The 19,463-nt window shown below is 31.7% G+C and overlaps 2 protein-coding genes across 4 annotated transcripts; one reads left to right on the forward strand and one right to left on the reverse strand.

Annotated features, from left to right (window-relative positions):
- Positions 1 to 494: 494 nt before the first annotated feature.
- LOC111419617 (enolase-phosphatase E1) lies at positions 495 to 5,855 on the forward strand. Of its 2 annotated transcripts, XM_023052443.2 has the most exons (5): positions 495 to 758; positions 2,669 to 3,572; positions 3,675 to 3,860; positions 4,070 to 4,234; positions 4,288 to 5,855. In XM_023052443.2, exons 1-5 carry the CDS (start codon positions 736 to 738, stop codon positions 5,422 to 5,424), a joined length of 2,415 nt encoding a protein of 804 aa, XP_022908211.2. In that variant the 5' UTR covers positions 495 to 735; the 3' UTR covers positions 5,425 to 5,855. The 2 variants fall into 2 exon arrangements, with proteins under 2 accessions (XP_022908211.2, XP_022908212.2); XM_023052444.2 differs by lacking the exon at positions 3,675 to 3,860.
- Positions 5,856 to 9,614: 3,759 nt separating this feature from the next.
- Positions 9,615 to 15,792, reverse strand: LOC111419622 (solute carrier family 35 member E2A-like). 2 transcript variants are annotated; one of them, XM_023052450.2, is made up of 6 exons: positions 15,699 to 15,792; positions 15,169 to 15,413; positions 14,976 to 15,111; positions 10,340 to 10,642; positions 10,080 to 10,280; positions 9,615 to 10,026 (listed from the first exon to the last, which is right to left on the reverse strand). In XM_023052450.2, coding segments are annotated over exons 1-6 (1,080 nt in total). In that variant the 5' UTR covers positions 15,701 to 15,792; the 3' UTR covers positions 9,615 to 9,833. The 2 variants fall into 2 exon arrangements, with proteins under 2 accessions (XP_022908218.1, XP_071052705.1); XM_071196604.1 differs by lacking the exon at positions 15,699 to 15,792 and adding an exon at positions 15,606 to 15,677.
- Positions 15,793 to 19,463: the final 3,671 nt, after the last annotated feature.

The following is a 19,463-nucleotide window of genomic DNA, read 5'->3' on the forward strand; positions in this document are numbered from 1 at the left end:
GAATGGAATATATTGGATGTAATTGAGGACCATTCCAAGTAAAATGGGAACTAATTCAAGCATCAACATCTTTTTCAAGCCGACTATATTTGGAGCAAACATTGAGATATACTTAGAATCATTAACAAAATTTAAAAGCGAAAAAGGACCGGTATTGTGTATGGGAGTAATAGATATTTAATAAGATGCTGTAAATGTTGCGCGAATTGCCAGAAAACAAGCTTAATTTTGGATTGAAAGATTTTTGTTGGTAATGTAACTGACAATGAACTTTTTAGCACTGTTTAAGAACATGATACTATAACTATTAAAACAAGTTTTCATTTCATCATGTAAATTGTAGTAAAACTAATTGGTGATTAAAATATATTTCTTGGAATACATCAAACGAGGTTGTACTTGGTTTTGAAAAGAATTTTGGACATCGGTGACGTAAAACCATAAAAAAAATTCTAAGTGTAACGAAATGGGTCACTAATACCATCGTTGAGGGCAGGGTGGAAGAGAACGCTCGGTCAGTTTATATATGATCGGATTCGCGCACCAGCCGCTAGTATCGGCCGAACCGACTGGCGAAAGTCGTTTCAACTAAAACCTCGGACTCGGTTGCGGTGTCTCTCCTCTTTGACTCTGTGACTTCTTAGTTAGTTGTGTCCCTGGTGAAGTGCGAAACGAAGACCGCCCAAAAAGAGCGGAACCGCTCCAACGAATAGACAAAGACAAAACCAAGACAATATGGCTAAAACAAGCAAAACCATGTAAGTTATTTACAATTAATGAAATAAACAAGAACAAGGAAATAATAAAGTTGAAACATATGGAGAACTTTTTCTCGGCGATTAGATGTTTTGTAATAACTCGTCCACTTGAGGTGTATAGACTCAACATTCTTTATAAAGAGAAAAAGCTACATAAATTATTAATGTATCTAGTAAAATATAATGAGAAAATGAGATGTATTCTTTTTATTTAAGAGTTAAAAAATTTAATTAGCAACTTTCTCTTTCGGTTGTTTACTAAAAGCTAAAATAATAAAATTTAATTGCATTTTTAACATAAAAAAATTCGTCATTAAAAGAATTTTGGATGCTAATTGGTTCAAGTCATCCCGATTGACGTTTTGAACTTTACGCAGTCAAGGTTTTTACTTTTACTAACGCCCGGAGCGTCATTTTGCTCGCGTATGCCTAAAAAGGAAAGTTCTTTGACGGTCGATTTTCTTGTGATTCGAAATCGACTAAATTGCGAAATGACAACAATATAATCGATTTTCGTTGACACAACGACCACGAAATTATTTAAAACGAAAGTTTAAAGGAAATCAAAATAACCGCTTTGCGAATCAAATTTCCGGTTAAATTTTAATTCGTAATTTTGATGTTTTAATAATTTTATGATGAAGTGAAAGTCTTAAAAAATTTAAGTAACAATAAAGAATTTTTTAATAATATAACATAAGCGATAAACAAAGCTTAACAATTGCAAAGTTCCTCTTTCGCAGGAAGCCACCTTTACCAACGACAATAAACAATGCATTTATTATCTTCTTGGGATTCACACAAGATCTACGCGCAACACATAATAAACGGGAAAGTTATTTACCTTTTACATAACGAGGTGAATTTATTTAAATTTAAATCTGTTAAGAACGTTGACACCAATTTACCACTTAGATATTTTTTAATTTATATTTAACACCTTACAGAATTTAGATTAAAGATATTTCTAGGTAGAGCAAGGTCATAAAGTGAATTGTTGTATTAATTGAAAACCGTGACGTAATTCAAATGGAGTATTGAAATTTTGATGGCCAAGCCTCCGAAAAATTTTTCGTTTTAAAAAAAAACTTTCTCTCCCGGTCGCGAAGAGGAAGGTCACATAGTGACCTTGAGGAAACGAATTTCTCTTTCACTGCGTTCGTTCAAACCTGGTTTAACCCAAGAAGAACGTTCACGCCCAACGTCTTATGGCTAGATGGCGTTGAGAATTTCGTCCAGTGAAAGCGATAGTATCAATTTACATATTGCGAGGCCAAAAGACGTTCTAGAATTGAAATTTAAAAAAGCGATGAGCGAAAATCGGGGAGATCCCGAAAGATCATCGGGTCGTTTGTTGTGCAACCAAATTCGCGAAAGATCACGAAGCTTTTACAACTTTTAAAAAGGAGCGCCTCATTAAATTCCAAAAGAATTTCTTGATGACTACAAAAAAAAAACAATGTTAGTCTGTTATGTATGCAATTCTTTTATAGACTAGGATGTTTGGAAATGTGAAGACGATCCCGTCGTCTTCATCGTTTCGTAACCCTTACGGAGATTCGATTGACATTTCGCATTCCCCTCTGACCTTTAAAGTCTTTAAAATATTCACTTTCATCGCGGAAAACGCGCGGTTTAACATTGACAACTAAAGGTCGAGGAAATTGTAACTTTTGATCGACCTCGTACGCAATAACTCGACTTACAGGGACAATCAAAATTTTTTAAATTATTAAATAAATCATAAAAATTTATTATTTTAACTGTTATCACCTTGCGTAATTGTAGGAGGTAATAAATACCGTAAGCGACTTTCTAATAAATCGTAAAGAACTATTATGTAATCATCTGAAACGGGTTTTTCAAGTTTTATGTAAAAGAATTTTTTTTAAATTCCTCATTTTTTTCAGAACCCTATTCCTCGTATCAATTTTAATATCAATAACCACAGCGGAAGTAGAAGTTCTAACCAAACCAAAACCGGGTCAAGAATACGTTTTATTAAGACGATCGCATTCAGAAACCAAAAGCAAAGAACCCAAAAAGTACCAACACTTTGAAACATCCCACAAACGACCAAGCGGTCTTAAAGTACTCCCCGATGAAGACGAAGCCGAAATCAAAAAGATTATCAGCAAAAGAGAAGCAAACCCAGCAGACGCAGCCGCTCCAGCCCCAGCCGGAGCTATCAAATTAGACGTCAGCAAACTTTTAGAAAAATATAAAAGCCAATTAAAAACCGAAACGACCACATCAAAAACAAAAACTACACCAAAATCACCCCCAAATCGAAAAAGAACCAAAAAAGAAGCTATCCCAGAAGCGAATCCAACCACATCACATCCCATTTTAACGACGGGTTTTGCCCCAGTTAAAGTAGATGAGGATACTATCTTCTTAGGAAGCGGAAGTGATAAGAAACAAAGCAGAATTAAAATCAAACAAGGCCCCAATGGCCAAGAATACGAATACGAGTACGTTTATTATTACTACGACGATGATAGCAACGAGAAAGACCCGAAAGTAAGCAACGGACACGATGGTCCGGCGAGAAATGAAATATCAAGGGGTAAAGATAAAACGAAATCGGCCGATGTCAACGAAATCGTCCCATCTAGAGGAAGAACGAAGCAATTGGATACTGAAGACATTGTTGATGAAGAAAGGTTGCCGGTTAATACAAGATTTCCGCCGAGAGGAAGGAATTTAAACACAACTCCAAGTGGGGAGGAAGATGAAGAAGTTAAGACACCCGCTTCGAGGGGACGTACTCGAGGAAGAGTTGAAGTTGATAATAGTTCTGAAGAATCGCAGGTAAGTTTGAAGGCTTTTCGACTTCATGGTTACACAAATAAGTTACACCTTAAAACCATAGAAGGTTCTCCAATGATTATTAATAGCAAATTGATTTGTTAGGAATCGCGCGGAAGAACAAGGTCAAGCATCAGACGACCAAGTTTAGACATAATTGATAGCGCCACCTTTAACACACACCCAAATACCGGGGAACCACCTGCTGGTGGACCTTCTTTCCCCTCGGACCTACCCGCTGGTCCAGTAAGATTCTTAGGGGCTACGCCCAATGAAAGAGAACCTTCTCTTGTAAGTTCCCCTCTTCTTTTAAAGGTTTTTTTTTCTTCCCACTTCTTTGTCTGTTTCGTTTTTTTACTCTCCATTTACTTCTACTAATCGTAATAATAACTTTCGATTTTCTTTATTCTGATGGAAATTTATTTAAAAAAACAACAAACAAATAACACAATTTATTTCATAATTAGGATTTTTTACTAATTATTTCTTATTCTTAATAGGAAGATAATGAACCAAAAGACGTCAAAAAAGAAGAAGCTAAAGAAGAATCATTTTTATCCACCGAAGATGAAGAAGCAACTACTCCTATGTCGGGGATGAAAAAGGCTGTTTTAGATTTATACGCAATAAGTCAAGGCACCCAGAAGATGTTGGGAGAAGAAGGGGTAAAAAATTTGATTTTGAAGTGTTTAAATTCTTATGAAATTGTTTTTGATAGGCGTACGAAGAAGATTTAACAACGCAACAAGAAGAAAAAGAAGAACCAACCACTTTAGAATTAACAACCGAAGAAGAAACAACTCCTTCGACAACCACAACAACAACCACCACGACTACAACGACCACAACAACCACGACAACTCCAGCACCTACCACGACGACAACAACAACAACGACAACACCACCCCCAGAACCAGCTTTTGGAAGAGGTCGTTTTAAAAACCGCGCTAAAATCGGAGGTGGAAAATCCGTCGCAACATCCACCTCATCCCCAAACTCAGACCAAGATAAACCAAAGAAATTCGGTGGAAGACCGAGTTTTGGAAGACGCCCCTCTAGTACCAGAAGCACCGCCCAACCAGCTGAAGAACCCGCTAAAGAAGAAACAAAATCAACCCAAAGCAAACCAGCAACTCGTGGAAGATTCGGAGCTTCGCGATCTCGAACTCGCACAACTCCGGCTCCCTCCGGCGGTGAAGAATCCGATAATTCCGCAACAACCACCAGAGCATCTTTAAGACCTCGCCCATCAAATTCATTAAACAAATTAAGAACGAGATCTCGAACTCCCGCATCAACAGCCGCGCCGGAAGAATCAAACCAAGAAGAATCCCAAACATCAACAACCATCAGAAGTAGACCTAAAGTAGGTGGAGCTGTTCGTCCTTTACGCCCGGGGCCTAGAATTAATTTGGCTAGAGGGCGACTTGGAGGGGTTACCACAACAACAACGACAACCGAATCAGCCCCAGCTGAACAAGAAGTAAACGAAGAAGCACCGAAACAAGAAGAAGAACAACCAAAGGAACAACCAGAACAACCCCCACAAGACAATAACCCTCTAAATAGACTCAAAAATAGACAAAGAATTAACATATCTGCTAAGCCGAAAGCCGCTGGGACATCACCGGTTCAAGTAAAGAGGGTAAATCCTTTATTGGCTAGAAGGAAAACAACTGCAGCTCCTGAACCCTCCACCGAAGCACCGGAAGAAGCCCCCGCGACTGATGTTGCTTCAGAAAATAACGAAGAAACTGAAGCACCAGCGCCGAGTTCAACCACGGAGGAACCTAAAGGGTTAAATAAGCTAATTGCGGGAAGGAGGAGGTTAATTAGGCCACCTCTTGGACACTAATCCTTCTTAAATCACTATATTGCTTGTATTCTTTTTGTCTTTTTGTGAGGAAGTGAGCAAGGATGGTTGTGAATTTTTATTTCTATCTGGTAAATTATACTACTAAAGTTGAAAATGATTACGTAAAAACGTAATTTTTTACGTTATTTTCTATACTTTTATTTTCTTATTTAAATTGTTGCTCCTTTATTGGTATGAAAAATCGGAGAGTGTTTCTTTTAAGTCGTTTTAGATAGACGTAAATAATACTTTTAATGTAAGGCTAACCAATTAGGTTGTATTTAAATAACTTGCAGGCCGAAACGTGCCAATAACTATTTCAATTGTTTCAAAATCACTTTGTGGTGTTTGCAAATCAATTGAAAGAAACCCAAACATATGTATTTTTGTATATAAAATTTGTGAGTAAATAAACGATACATACCGAGTAATTTTTTTTTTCTTTAATTTCATCTTTTTCATGTTTCATTACTTCAAGTTGATTGTAATATCTTTTAAACAAAATAAAATTATATCCTATAAAGTATTTGACCAGAATGCCTGAAAAAACAAAAAAGTTATTATAAGATTACAGAATTATACTCTTCAATAAAACTTGATTATGTTGCTCATTTCAAAAATTTATTTCTCAAGAATTAAAAGTGATTTTTCAAAACGGCTTGTTGCATTAAAAAGAGGATACTTTAATTAATACTTGGTGATATTTCCACAAGGATCCTTCAAGAAATTAATTTTATAGCGAATTTTGAAAATTGTCGATGAAAATTGCAACATCGAAAATTTGATTAAAAATTCAAATATTGTTTTCTCAAAAACTAAAAATTATTTTTCAAAACGGGTTGGTTCATTGGAAAGAGGACACTTTTATTAACACTTTGAGAAATTTTTAAACTAATATTCTAAGAAATAGATTTTATACGAATTTTTAAAACTTAATCGGCGAAATTTGCAAAATTAGAAAACATTGTCAATCATTTCAAAAATTTATTTCCCAAGAACTGAACGTGATTTTTCAAAACGGCTTGTTGCATTAAAAAGAGGATACTTTATTTAATAATTGGTGATATTTCCACAAGGATCCTTCAAGAAATTAATTTTATAGCGAATTTTGAAAATTGTCGATAAAAATTGCAACATCGAAAATTTGATTAAAAATTCAAATATTGTTTTCTCAAAAACTAAAAATTATTTTTCAAAACGGGTTGGTACATTGGAAAGAGGACACTTTTATTAACACTTTGAGAAATTTTTAAACTCATATTCCAAGAAATAGATTTTATACGAATTTTTAAAACTTAATCGGCGAAATTTGCAAAATTAGAAAACATTGTCAATCATTTCAAAAATTTATTTCTCAAGAACTGAACGTGATTTTTCAAAACGGCTTGTTGCATTAAAAAGAGGATACTTTATTTAATAATTGGTGATATTTCCACAAGGATCCTTCAGGAAATTAATTTTATAGGGAATTTTGAAAATTGTCGATGAAAATTGCAACATCGAAAATTTGATTAAAAATTCAAATATTGTTTTCTCAAAAACTAAAAATTATTTTTCAAAACGGGTTGGTTCATTGGAAAGAGGACACTTTTATTAACACTTTGAGAAATTTTTAAACTAATATTCTAAGAAATAGATTTTATACGAATTTTTAAAACTGAATCGGCGAAATTTGCAAAATTAGAAAACGTTGTCAATCATTTCAAAAATTTATTTCCCAAGAACTGAACGTGATTTTTCAAAACGGCTTGTTGCATTAAAAAGAGGATACTTTATTTAATAATTGGTGATATTTCCACAAGGATCCTTCAGGAAATTAATTTTATAGCGAATTTTGAAAATTGTCGATGAAAATTGCAACATCGAAAATTTGATTAAAAATTCAAATATTGTTTTCTCAAAAACTAAAAATTATTTTTCAAAACGGGTTGGTTCATTGGAAAGAGGACACTTTTATTAACACTTTGAGAAATTTTTAAACTCATATTCCAAGAAATAGATTTTATACGAATTTTTAAAACTTAATCGGCGAAATTTGCAATATTAGAAAACGTTGTCAATCATTTCAAAAATGTATTTCCCAAGAACTGAACGTGATTTTTCAAAACGGCTTGTTGCATTAAAAAGAGGATACTTTATTTAATAATTGGTGATATTTCCACAAGGATCCTTCACGAAATTAATTTTATAGCGAATTTTGAAAATTGTCGATAAAAATTGCAACATCGAAAATTTGATTAAAAATTCAAATATTGTTTTCTCAAAAACTAAAAATTATTTTTCAAAACGGGTTGGTACATTGGAAAGAGGACACTTTTATTAACACTTTGAGAAATTTTTAAACTCATATTCCAAGAAATAGATTTTATACGAATTTTTAAAACTTAATCGGCGAAATTTGCAAAATTAGAAAACATTGTCAATCATTTCAAAAATTTATTTCTCAAGAACTGAACGTGATTTTTCAAAACGGCTTGTTGCATTAAAAAGAGGATACTTTATTTAATAATTGGTGATATTTCCACAAGGATCCTTCAGGAAATTAATTTTATAGGGAATTTTGAAAATTGTCGATGAAAATTGCAACATCGAAAATTTGATTAAAAATTCAAATATTGTTTTCTCAAAAACTAAAAATTATTTTTCAAAACGGGTTGGTTCATTGGAAAGAGGACACTTTTATTAACACTTTGAGAAATTTTTAAACTAATATTCTAAGAAATAGATTTTATACGAATTTTTAAAACTGAATCGGCGAAATTTGCAAAATTAGAAAACGTTGTCAATCATTTCAAAAATTTATTTCCCAAGAACTGAACGTGATTTTTCAAAACGGCTTGTTGCATTAAAAAGAGGATACTTTATTTAATAATTGGTGATATTTCCACAAGGATCCTTCAGGAAATTAATTTTATAGCGAATTTTGAAAATTGTCGATGAAAATTGCAACATCGAAAATTTGATTAAAAATTCAAACATTGTTTTCTCAAAAACTAAAAATTATTTTTCAAAACGGGTTGGTTCATTGGAAAGAGGACACTTTTATTAACACTTTGAGAAATTTTTAAACTCATATTCCAAGAAATAGATTTTATACGAATTTTTAAAACTTAATCGGCGAAATTTGCAATATTAGAAAACATTGTCAATCATTTCAAAAATGTATTTCCCAAGAACTGAACGTGATTTTTCAAAACGGCTTGTTGCATTAAAAAGAGGATACTTTATTTAATAATTGGTGATATTTCCACAAGGATCCTTCAAGAAATTAATTTTATAGCGAATTTTGAAAATTGTCGATAAAAATTGCAACATCGAAAATTTGATTAAAAATTCAAATATTGTTTTCTCAAAAACTAAAAATTATTTTTCAAAACGGGTTGGTACATTGGAAAGAGGACACTTTTATTAACACTTTGAGAAATTTTTAAACTCATATTCCAAGAAATAGATTTTATACGAATTTTTAAAACTTACTCGGCGAAATTTGCAAAATTAGAAAACATTGTCAACCATTTCAAAAATTTATTTCCCAAGAACTGAACGTGATTTTTCAAAACGGCTTGTTGCATTAAAAAGAGGATACTTTATTTAATAATTGGTGATATTTCCACAAGGATCCTTCAGGAAATTAATTTTATAGCGAATTCTCAAAATTATCGATGAAAATTGCAACATCGAAAATTTTATCAAAACTTCAAATATTGTTTTCTCAAAAACTAAAAGTTATTTTTCAAATCGTGTTGGTTCATTGGAAAGAGGAGACTCTTATTAACACTTTGAGAAATTTTCAAACTCATATTCCAAGAAATCGATTTTACACGAATTTTTGAAACTTAATCGGCGAAAATTGTAAAATTCGAAAAACAATGAGGTTGCTAATGACAAACCTGATATAAATAAAGTTGTATTCAATAAAACAAGTCCTATTGGGGTTGAACTTGATTATTATCTGCAGTGAATGGTGGAGTACTAAGTAATAGATTTTTAATATCCGTCCAAAGCGGCATATTTGATAAAAATGGCTGGATAGCAGATAGTTGCCATATCTCATCCACCGCTAATTACTTCATATTTCTTCCTAAAGACAAAAATTTAAACAATTAATTTTTCATTTGGCACATTACTTGTAAATACATTAGTCAATACATAGTCTATTAGACAAAGTGGGAAATAAAATTCGATTCTTTCATTTGATTTATTTATTTACATTTATTTACAATTTATTATCATGTGCCAAATAAATAAAATAAATAAATTTTTTTAAATTAATAAATTAAATTTACTAAAACTGGAAACTTCTCTAACAGTATTCTTAGAGAGCTGAAAATATCACATTTTTTGATAAATTTAACTTAAATCGTTCCCAGGGAATGTTTCTTTAGACTATAAAAAAAATCTATATCAGGCTAAATAGCCCTCACTTTTCTTTGCATTAAATTTGATGATCTCGACTTATCATCGTATTGTTGTGCTTTAATATAAAGTAAAACTCCAGCAATCACCACAAACGTACCAAGACCACTTAGTAGTGTTACTGGGTTGTCAAACATTAACACTGAGAACCAAATAAGTAAAGCACGTTTTGCTGTATTTGCTACGCTAAAATAATTACTTATTCAGTTTGATTTTAATTAAAGAAAGTGTATATTTACCTATGAGCAACTGGACTTATATAATCCATAAGAACATACGCAGTGATGCTTTGAAAATGGAAGAACAGACCATTTAAAACGAAATAAAAAATATGTTTTATTTCTGGACGTTCAGCAGAACTCATATCAACTAACCACATTGACGCGGGAATTTGTACTACAATACTCGCTAAACTTGTGTAAAATTGTAACTCTGCTGGACTAAAATTTAAAACAATTACCAAATATACCACTAAAATAAATATAAAACAATTTTTTACGTGTATTTAAATTTATCTCCCGATATGAGCATTTTCGAGTAAACATTCTGCAGGCACTCTGTAAGATTGGTAGCCATAGCTGCGATAAATCCTCGAACTTCAAAACTAAGTTCATTGGCTGAACACAACGCGAGACCTACCATAACAGGTAATAAACTTAAATTGACAAAAATCCCTGTGTGTTCTCCCAGAAGACATCTTGATATGATCACCGTGAATAAAGGTGCTGAACTTTTTATGGTTTCAGTAAAACTTACTGCCACATAATTTAAGGCTACCAATCCTAAAACTACAGTCAAAAATCTAAAACAAATTATTTTTAAATTATCAATAAAGTAATCTTCAAACACATTTTTGATATAAAACATTGATATATTAGACTAATATAGGGAAGAGAATGTCTGAAAAATTTTTAATTTGCACTTTAAAGACTCTGAAGATTCTGAATAATAATACTAGAACGCTGAATAACAACTAATACTACAACTAACAGTGAATGTTTCTGAATTGTTATTGAGCACTGAATAACAATTAAAACTAGAACTAACACTAGACCTAGAATTAGAGTGTTTCAGGTACCCGAATATTTCTAGTTCTAGTGTTAGTTTTAGTTCAATACCAATAGCGTAAGACCTCGATTAATCCTGATTTGCTATAACGCGATTTGTTGAAAACCTTAAAAATGCTTAAAATATAGCTGGATTCATATTATTGCAGCATTTCATTGATTCATATACATTCGTATAAAACGATTATTCCCGAATATGTACGTAGCGCTGTGATTCCCCAGAATTTATGCTTGTTTCGTGCATTTAAGTCATTGAGGTCTTATATATAATCTAGAGTGCGTATGTGGTGGTGGTGGGGGTAATCAGAAAGTCAGACATGTTGGATGTACCGACCTGAACTTAGCTATAGTTTCAAGTCTCTATTGTACCTAGTTATAACGTCACAATTCTCATAAATATATAGTTATTTTTATTAAAATTTTATTTTTGTTGAAGGTTTTCGAATTCTTTTTGTTTCATGGCGACCTTTCTAGCTTCATTTTAGGCGTGGTGGGGACAACAGCATACGCACTCTAGATTATATATAAGATCTCAATGATTTAAGTTTTGTAAGCTGTTAAGGAATGTTCAACACTTTCACGTTCTGAGTAAAACGTAATTGGTAAATGGGTTTTCATCCATATTGGTATATTATAAGTGATAGATAGTAAAATAAACAATGTTTTACTCCAATATATTTTAACTCTACCGATTTCGGCCTAGACCATCGTCAGGAGTCTCGTTGTATAAAGTTAGGAAACACATTCAAATTTATATTCAATTGCATTCAAATTTTGACATGTATGACATGAAACAAAGATAAAATAAAACTGTCAGCAACTACTACCACATCGTCTAGTGCAGCAAAGATAACTCGACCAAGAAGCAATATTTTAGAAAACATGGAACAACGTCTTTGCATTTGAGTTGATGATAAAATCGAACGCAACATGCCTAAGTCAAAAAACCATCATGCAAAAGGCCATAAATATTTTTAATCACATTCAAGATGAAAGAGAAGATACAAGTGAAAATTTTACAGCTAGTCGAGGTTGGTTCGATAATTTTAATAAAAGAAGCAACATCCACAACATTCGAATCACCAGAGAAGCAGATACTGCTTCAATTTTTCCTGCAACCTTAAAAGCCATAATTGAAAGAGGAAATTATCCACCAGAATTGGTTTTTAACGTGGATGAAACAGAACTTTTTTGGAAGAGAATGCCAAAGCGCACATTTATATCGCGAGAAAAAAATCGAGCACTGAGTTGCAAAGCTGCAAAAGACCCGTTCATCCATCTTCTGGGTGGTAACGCCGATTTAATATTTAAAGCTCTACTTGTGTATCATACCAAAACCCCAAGGGTCAAAAGGAATTCTAAAGTCTAGTCTACCCATCGTTTGGGAATTCAATAAGAAATCTTGGATCACAAGAGACATTTTTCAAAATTGGTTCAAAACACTTGAACACTACACCGTTAATTGAGCCAATGGACCAGGAAGTTATTGCAAATTTTAAGGCACATTATCTTCGTCGTACATTTAAACAACTTATTGATAAAACAGAAGGTGAAGATAAACAATTTTGCAATTTTGGAAAAAATATAACATTCTAGATGCCATAGGCAATATCGACCTCGCATGGCAAGAATTAACTAAGAAGTGCATGAATGAAATGTGGAAGAAGATATGGCAGGAAGTATCCCTGGATTATCAACGAGATTGTTGGTCAAATTGTCAATCTAGTCGAAACAGCAGGACTAGGAGACGTAGATGAGCAAGATATTGAGGAGCTACTGCATGTTTCTGGTGAAGGCCTTACCAACGACCTTCAGGAACTGGCAGAACAAGGAATTGAAGAAGGTGAAAACAGTAGTTCTGAAGACGATGAACCAAAAGAAATTACCAGATTTTCTTAAAAAAAGTTTGGAAATGAGTAAATCCAATGCTATACTTTTTGGAAATTCCGCTATATGTAATGGTTTTCGGGAAAGTATTGATTTGCAAATTGATGGTTGTAACATTCCTTTGGTTAGTGAGGTAAAGAATTTGGGTATGATTATGGACAACAATTTTCGCTATAAGAAGCATGTCTCCAACTGTATATCCAGAGCTTATTATCATCTGAGGATGTTGTTTCCTCATCGACACTACCTTGGTATTCATCTGAAAAAAGTGTTGTGCGAAGCCTCTGTTTTGGCTCAATTCACTTATTGTGCTGAGGTCTACCATCCGTGCATTGACGTTAGCGGTGTAACACGTATTCAACGACTGCAAAATTCGTGTCTTCGGTATATATATGGAATTAGAAAATATAACAGAATATCTTATAAACTGAAGGATGCGGGATGGCTAAATATGTATCATCGTAGGAAAGTGCAGTGTTTGTGCCTATACCATAAAATTATAAACTGCAAGGAACCACAGTATCTCTACCAACTGATAACTTTCCGAAATGATGTCCACCGAATAAATACGCGATTTCGCGGAAGACTGTCGCCACCCTTCTATCGTTTGTCTTTGTTTCAGAGATCATACATATTTCAAATAACTTCGAAATATAATGAGGTGGACGATAATTGCAAGGGGTTCTCACTACGAAGGTTTAAATTTACACAGAAATATTCTTGTTTTCTTGAACAATGTCTACATGGGGGCAAACGCTGATCTGACATGTTTTGCAATCTTGTTGTTGTATCTAGCTGTTGCTTTGTAATTTTTGGCCGAGTCATGTTTTTCTTTTTTTGTTTCTTAGGTTAGTTAGAGCAGCTGTACTAACTAGTACAAGCTGGAACTCGCCTATTTTCTTTTGTATGCTTTTTTTTGTACAATTAAGCTTATTTTCTAATAAAGGCATTTATTATTATTATTATAATCGAAATAGTAGAATGACCCAAATTTTGACAGGAGTGAAAAAGCAAAAAGAGGAGTTTTGGATGCGATCGCCTGCTTAATGAAAGAAAAAGAAACTCTAGAGTCTAGAAATCGTCTAGAGTCTAGACGATTTCTTCGCCAAAAAATCAACAATATCAGAAGAACCAGAACCTTCATCACAAATATAAGCTTTATATACAGGCTGTTTCTAAATGATGAGAAAAATTTCAAGAAGTGATTTTTCAATAAAAATCCCACCGAGTTACAGCACTCTAAAGTTAGGAGGGGGGAAATTGTTTTTATTTAATAAATCCATTATGGAGAAATTTAGAAGAATGAAATTTGGCAGATGCTAATAAAATGACACTTTTTGACCATTTTTATAACCCAAAAATGTTATTACAAGGGGCTAACAAAATCAACCCCTATAATACTTTGCATCACAACTTTTTAATGCGTCTACATTTCTCCATTTAAATAGAGGGATTTAATATGCAATTTTTTCGTCTCTTAATATTTTCTCCTAAAATTGTTAGTTTGATCACAAAAAATAAAATAATACACAGGCTCAAGTGAATTAATTCAGAGATTGGTTATTATTAGTCAAAGAAATGAAGTTATGTCAAATTGATCTCAGCATTATTTTATTTTTTGTGATCAAACTAACAATTAGTAAAATGTCAAGAGATAAGAAACTTGCAGTTTTTAGTTTTGAATAAAAGTTATATAAAAGACACATTATATAAAATGTAAATTACTAGTATTACAATTTAAAATTAAAGTAAAATTTGTTTATTTTTAGTGGCATATTCCCGTTTCTCTATTTACTATGTGTTAAAATGACCTCATAACGCTTTTTCATTTAGCGCTCCTATCTTCAGGAAATGAAGAAATCCAATCTAACGCTGAATAACAACTGAAACTAGAACTAACACAAGACCTAGAACTAGAATCATTTGGGTTTAGCTGTGAGTCTCTTAAGATGGCTAAATCCAAATGATTCTAGTTCTAGGTCTAGTCTCTTTGTTCAATAAAAATATACAACAATCTAGTGGTAAATAACAATTAAAACTAGAACTACCATCCTTGATTTATACATCATATAGACAACTTAGGGAATATCCTGAGCTTAGTGTTGTATTAAATAGATAATAATATGTCTTAACAATATTTTGTCCATTATATCAAGGTTTTATCATAATAAAAAAAATTACCTGGTACAACCAACTAATATCATATGACGATAAAAACCAGGTGGTTTATTTAATCTTTGATTAGGTTTGTACATCCCACAAGGGAAATACATTTGTATAAATCCACAACTTGCTGTTGTCAACATTTGAGATGCCCCTACAAAAAACATCAATTTAAATCACATCCAAAAATTGATAAAATTATTTTATTTACCTAATACTGTAGGATTTCCATTTAAATACGTTAAAATATACTTATTCAAAAATAAAGTACATCCACTAAACAAATACCAAAGTAGTAAAAAAAGAATAGCTCTTCCATTGAACAGTCCTTTACGATGACTATAAATTACTTCATGTTCCTTTCGTATACTGACTTTTTCATTATCCACGTGTCCATGGTTTATATTAGAATTGTCCATTTTAGTAGTATTTGTCCGTTTTCGAGTCATCGAATCCCTAAAAAAAGACAATAACACAACATAACCTTAACAAAGATGTATCATTCCGCGAAAATAACGATTACAACGACTTGAATAGGAATTGCTTAGGTGGGAGTTAAAAGTAAACGTGTTATTAAACGTGGCGTTGCAACAATTCGCTCTGGAAAAGTGTTTAAATGATTAAAATAGTTTAGTAAACGAATAATACCTTTAACGCTGGGACTCATGTTTGTTTTTAAATGTCAAATTTTGGGGGTTTTAGTTATCTTTATGTTGGCCATGAATTTAAATTTTTACTTACATTTCACAAATTTTTTTGCACTTTTAAATGAGATGTTTTCTTGGCAAAGTTCAACGATAAATTGCAACTTGAGAAAGTTGTTATGACGCGTTACATAGTGGGGGGAAAATTGTACTGTGGAAATAAATTGAGATTGCATACTTATCTTGATCGATTTCGAAGAAATTTTATAAATTTTGATAAAAGTAAAATTTAATTATTGCAACTTGAAATGATCAAGTGTTTTTATCCAATTATGTACAAGGAGATTATGTTTTAATCCACAAGTAAGAGTTTAATACCAAAAATCGTGATTTTTTCAGTTTAACTTGGCGATGGAGGGGATGCGCTAAGTAGTAATCTTATATCCTAATATATTCTTTCTTAGTCAGGTTAATACGCGTACATGATACATGATGTATTGCGTTTTTGACACCTTGTATATGATCATTTTTGGGTTGTATGGGTCAAATACCGAAACGCATAAGGAATATACTTCATTTCTTGTAGTACACTTCAAAGTTTTCGTTTTGGATCTTGGATGATAATTCTAAATTCGTGTGAATACGTTATTAACAATTTCTAAGTACCAGAATAGTGGGATACATCCTGATCGTTGTGGTTTTAGGCCGAAAATCAAAAATAACGTTTCTTTGGGTTCGAGTCTCAACTGTGCAACCTACTAAATGTGTCTAAACACTTGAGACAGTAGCAAATTTAGTGCAGTCGAAGACTGTGAGAAATGTACTTCGAAAAGTAAACTATCATGAAGAGTTGCCAGATAGAAGCCAATTTTTAGTGAGATAAATGCATACCTACTAGTGGTGGAACGGATATTAAAAACCTATTACTTAGTACTCCACCATTCACAGGAATTAGTATCTCTTTTAGGCGTTGGACACTGCAGATAATAATCAAGTTCAACCTCAATAAGACTTTTTTCATTTAATATAACTTTATTCATATCAGATTTGTCATTAGCTACCTCATTGTAACAATCCCAATACAATACAGGGTGTATCAGGTATGAGTAGAAAAAATTTGAGGGTTTATAGTCCCTCCCGTTATAAAAATTATTATGACACAATGTCGTTATGTCACAAGAAAGTTAAGGGTTTGAAAGTTTAAGTACTGCTGTATAAAGCATTATACTTAGCAGGCTTTGCTTATGTATATAGCTTTAATTCATTTTTGAGATATGTTTTTATAAATTGTTTACTTTATACGAATAAATTGATCACTTCTGTTTTACCAATATCACTTTTTTTTAATAAATAAATTTACTTATTGTATTAAAAACAACAAAATTACAAAACTAGAAACTGCTTAGTATAATTTATTAACCAGTAGTACTCAAACTTGTGAACCCTTAACTTTATCATATCATATCTTAAAAAGGCCAAAGAATGGGACATTGTGGTATAAGAATTTTTTATTCAGAAAGAGGAGACCTATAACCCCTCAAATTTTATCTACTTATACCTGATACACCCTGTATATAAAATCTCTTGTTGCAGTTTCGTCTAGTTTCCTTCTTTTCGCTTATAATTCATCACATTCAATACTAACAGAACTGTCGCTGTTATCACTTTCGATTATTAATTAAAGTATCCTCTTTTTAATGCAAAAAACCGTTTTGAAAAATCACTTTCAGTTCTTGAGAAATAAATTTTTGAAATGATCGACAATTTTCGCCCATTAAGTTTTAAAAATTCGTATAAAATCCATTTCTTAGAATATGGGTATGAAATTTTCCTAAAATGTTAATAAAAGTGTCCTCTTTCCAATGAACCAACACGTTTTGAAAAATAACTTTTAGTTATTGAGAAACCAATATTTGAAGTTTTGATAAAATTTTCGATGTTGCAAATTTTCAAAATTTGCCATAAAATTAATTTCTTGAAAGATTCTTGTGGAAATATCACCAATTATTAATTAAAGTATCCTCTTTTTAATGCAAAAAGCCGTTTTGAAAAATCACTTTTAGTTCTAGAGAAATAAATTATTGAAATAATAGACAATTTTTTCGAATTTTGCAATTTCCGCCAATTAAGTTTTAAAAATTCGTATAAAATTCATTTCTTGGAATATGAGTATGAAAATTTCCCAAACTGTTAATAAAAGTGTTCTCTTTCCAATGAACTAACCCGTTTTGAAAAATAGCGTTTAGTTTTTGAGAAAACAATATTTGAAATTTTGATAAAATTTTCGATGTTGCAATTTTCATCGATAATATTCAAAATTCGCTATAAAAATAATTTCTTGAAGGATTCTTGTGGAAATATCACCAATTATTAATTAAAGTATCCTCTTTTTAATGCAACAAGCCGTTTTGAAAAATCACTTTTAGTTGTAGAGAAATAAATTTTTGAAATAATCGACAATTTTTTCGAATTATGCAATTTTCGCCCATTAAGTTTTAAAAATTCGTATAAAATCCATTTCTTGGAATATGAGTTTGAAAATTTCTCAAAGTGTTAATAAGAGTCTCCTCTTTCCAATGAACCAACACGATTTGAAAAATAACTTTTAGTTTTTGAGAAAACAATATTTGAGTTTTGATAAAATTTTCGATGTTGCAATTTTCATCGATAATATTCAAAACTCGCTATAAACTTAATTTCTTGAAGGATCCTTGTGGAAATATCACCAATTATTAATTAAAGTATCCTCTTTTTAATGCAAAAAACCGTTTGGAAAAATCACGTTCAGTTCTTGAGAAATAAATTTTTGAAATGATCGACAATTTTTTCGAATTTTGCATTTTCCGCCGAATAAGTTTTAAAAATTCGTATAAAATCCATTTTTTGGTATATAAGTATGAAACTTTTCCAAAGTGTTAATAAGAGTCTCCTCTTTCTAATGAACCAACACGATTTGAAAAATAACTTCTAGTTTTTGAGAAAACAATATTTAAATTTTTAATCAAATTTTCGATGTTGCAATTTTCATCGATAATTTTCAAAATTCGCTATAAAATTAATTTCTTGAAGGATCTTTGTGGAAGTATCACCAATTATTAATTAAAGTATCCTCTTTTTAATGCAACAAGCCATTTTGAAAAGTCACCTGTAGTTCTTGAGAAATAAATTTTTGAAATAATCGACAATTTTTTTGATTTTGCAATTTCCCCCGATTAAGGTTTAAAAATTCGTATAAAATCCATTTCTTAGATAGTGAGTATAAAAATTTCCCAAAGTGTTAATAAGAGTGTCCTCTTTCCAATGAACCAACACGTTTTGAAAAATAACTTTTTAGTTTTTGAGAAAACAATATTGAAGAATGGAATAAAACTGTGCTTAAAACTTTTTGTTATTATGAACATTTTGTTATAAAATATTTATAAGTCAATAAAATATTCAAAAAACAGATTTTTGCCATTGAATTTGTTTTAAATTGTTCTTTTCATTCGTTTGATACAAAATAGAGCAATTCACCCATAACTGTATAATATTTGTGAATGTGCAGATATTGATTTTTTTATTTTTAAATAATAAACAGAACTGTATGGGTTATTATTTATTAAAAATGCTGTTCACAAATACATGATTACAGTGACAGTTACCAATCATATTTGTTCCCAGACACAACTAATATACACATCGTAACAATTTATATACAGGGAGAAAATAAAAATCACGACCTAACATTAGCGGCCAAAGGCACGGTTGGCAGTGGGTAGCAACTACAAAATACAGAACTAAACGCGTACACGTCTATTATTTTAATAGTTTTGTTCTGTGAAGTAAAAAAAAATGTAAGAGAATATTTTTTTTATAACAGAAA

The sequence above is a fragment of the Onthophagus taurus genome, chromosome 6, assembly GCF_036711975.1.
Source record: "Onthophagus taurus isolate NC chromosome 6, IU_Otau_3.0, whole genome shotgun sequence".
NCBI classification, from domain to species: domain Eukaryota; kingdom Metazoa; phylum Arthropoda; class Insecta; order Coleoptera; family Scarabaeidae; genus Onthophagus; species Onthophagus taurus.

Coding starts and splice junctions, on each gene's coding strand:
- LOC111419617 (XM_023052443.2), top strand. CDS start 736: ATGGCTAAAACAAGCAAAACCAT. Junction 3,573..3,674: donor ATAGTTCTGAAGAATCGCAG/GTAAGTTTGAAG, acceptor TTGATTTGTTAG/GAATCGCGCGGAAGAACAAG. Junction 3,861..4,069: donor ATGAAAGAGAACCTTCTCTT/GTAAGTTCCCCT, acceptor TATTCTTAATAG/GAAGATAATGAACCAAAAGA.
- LOC111419622 (XM_023052450.2), bottom strand. Junction 15,112..15,168: donor TGGAAATCCTACAGTATTAG/GTAAATAAAATA, acceptor TGTTTTTTGTAG/GGGCATCTCAAATGTTGACA. Junction 10,643..14,975: donor ATATTAGTTGGTTGTACCAG/GTAATTTTTTTT, acceptor AATTTGTTTTAG/ATTTTTGACTGTAGTTTTAG.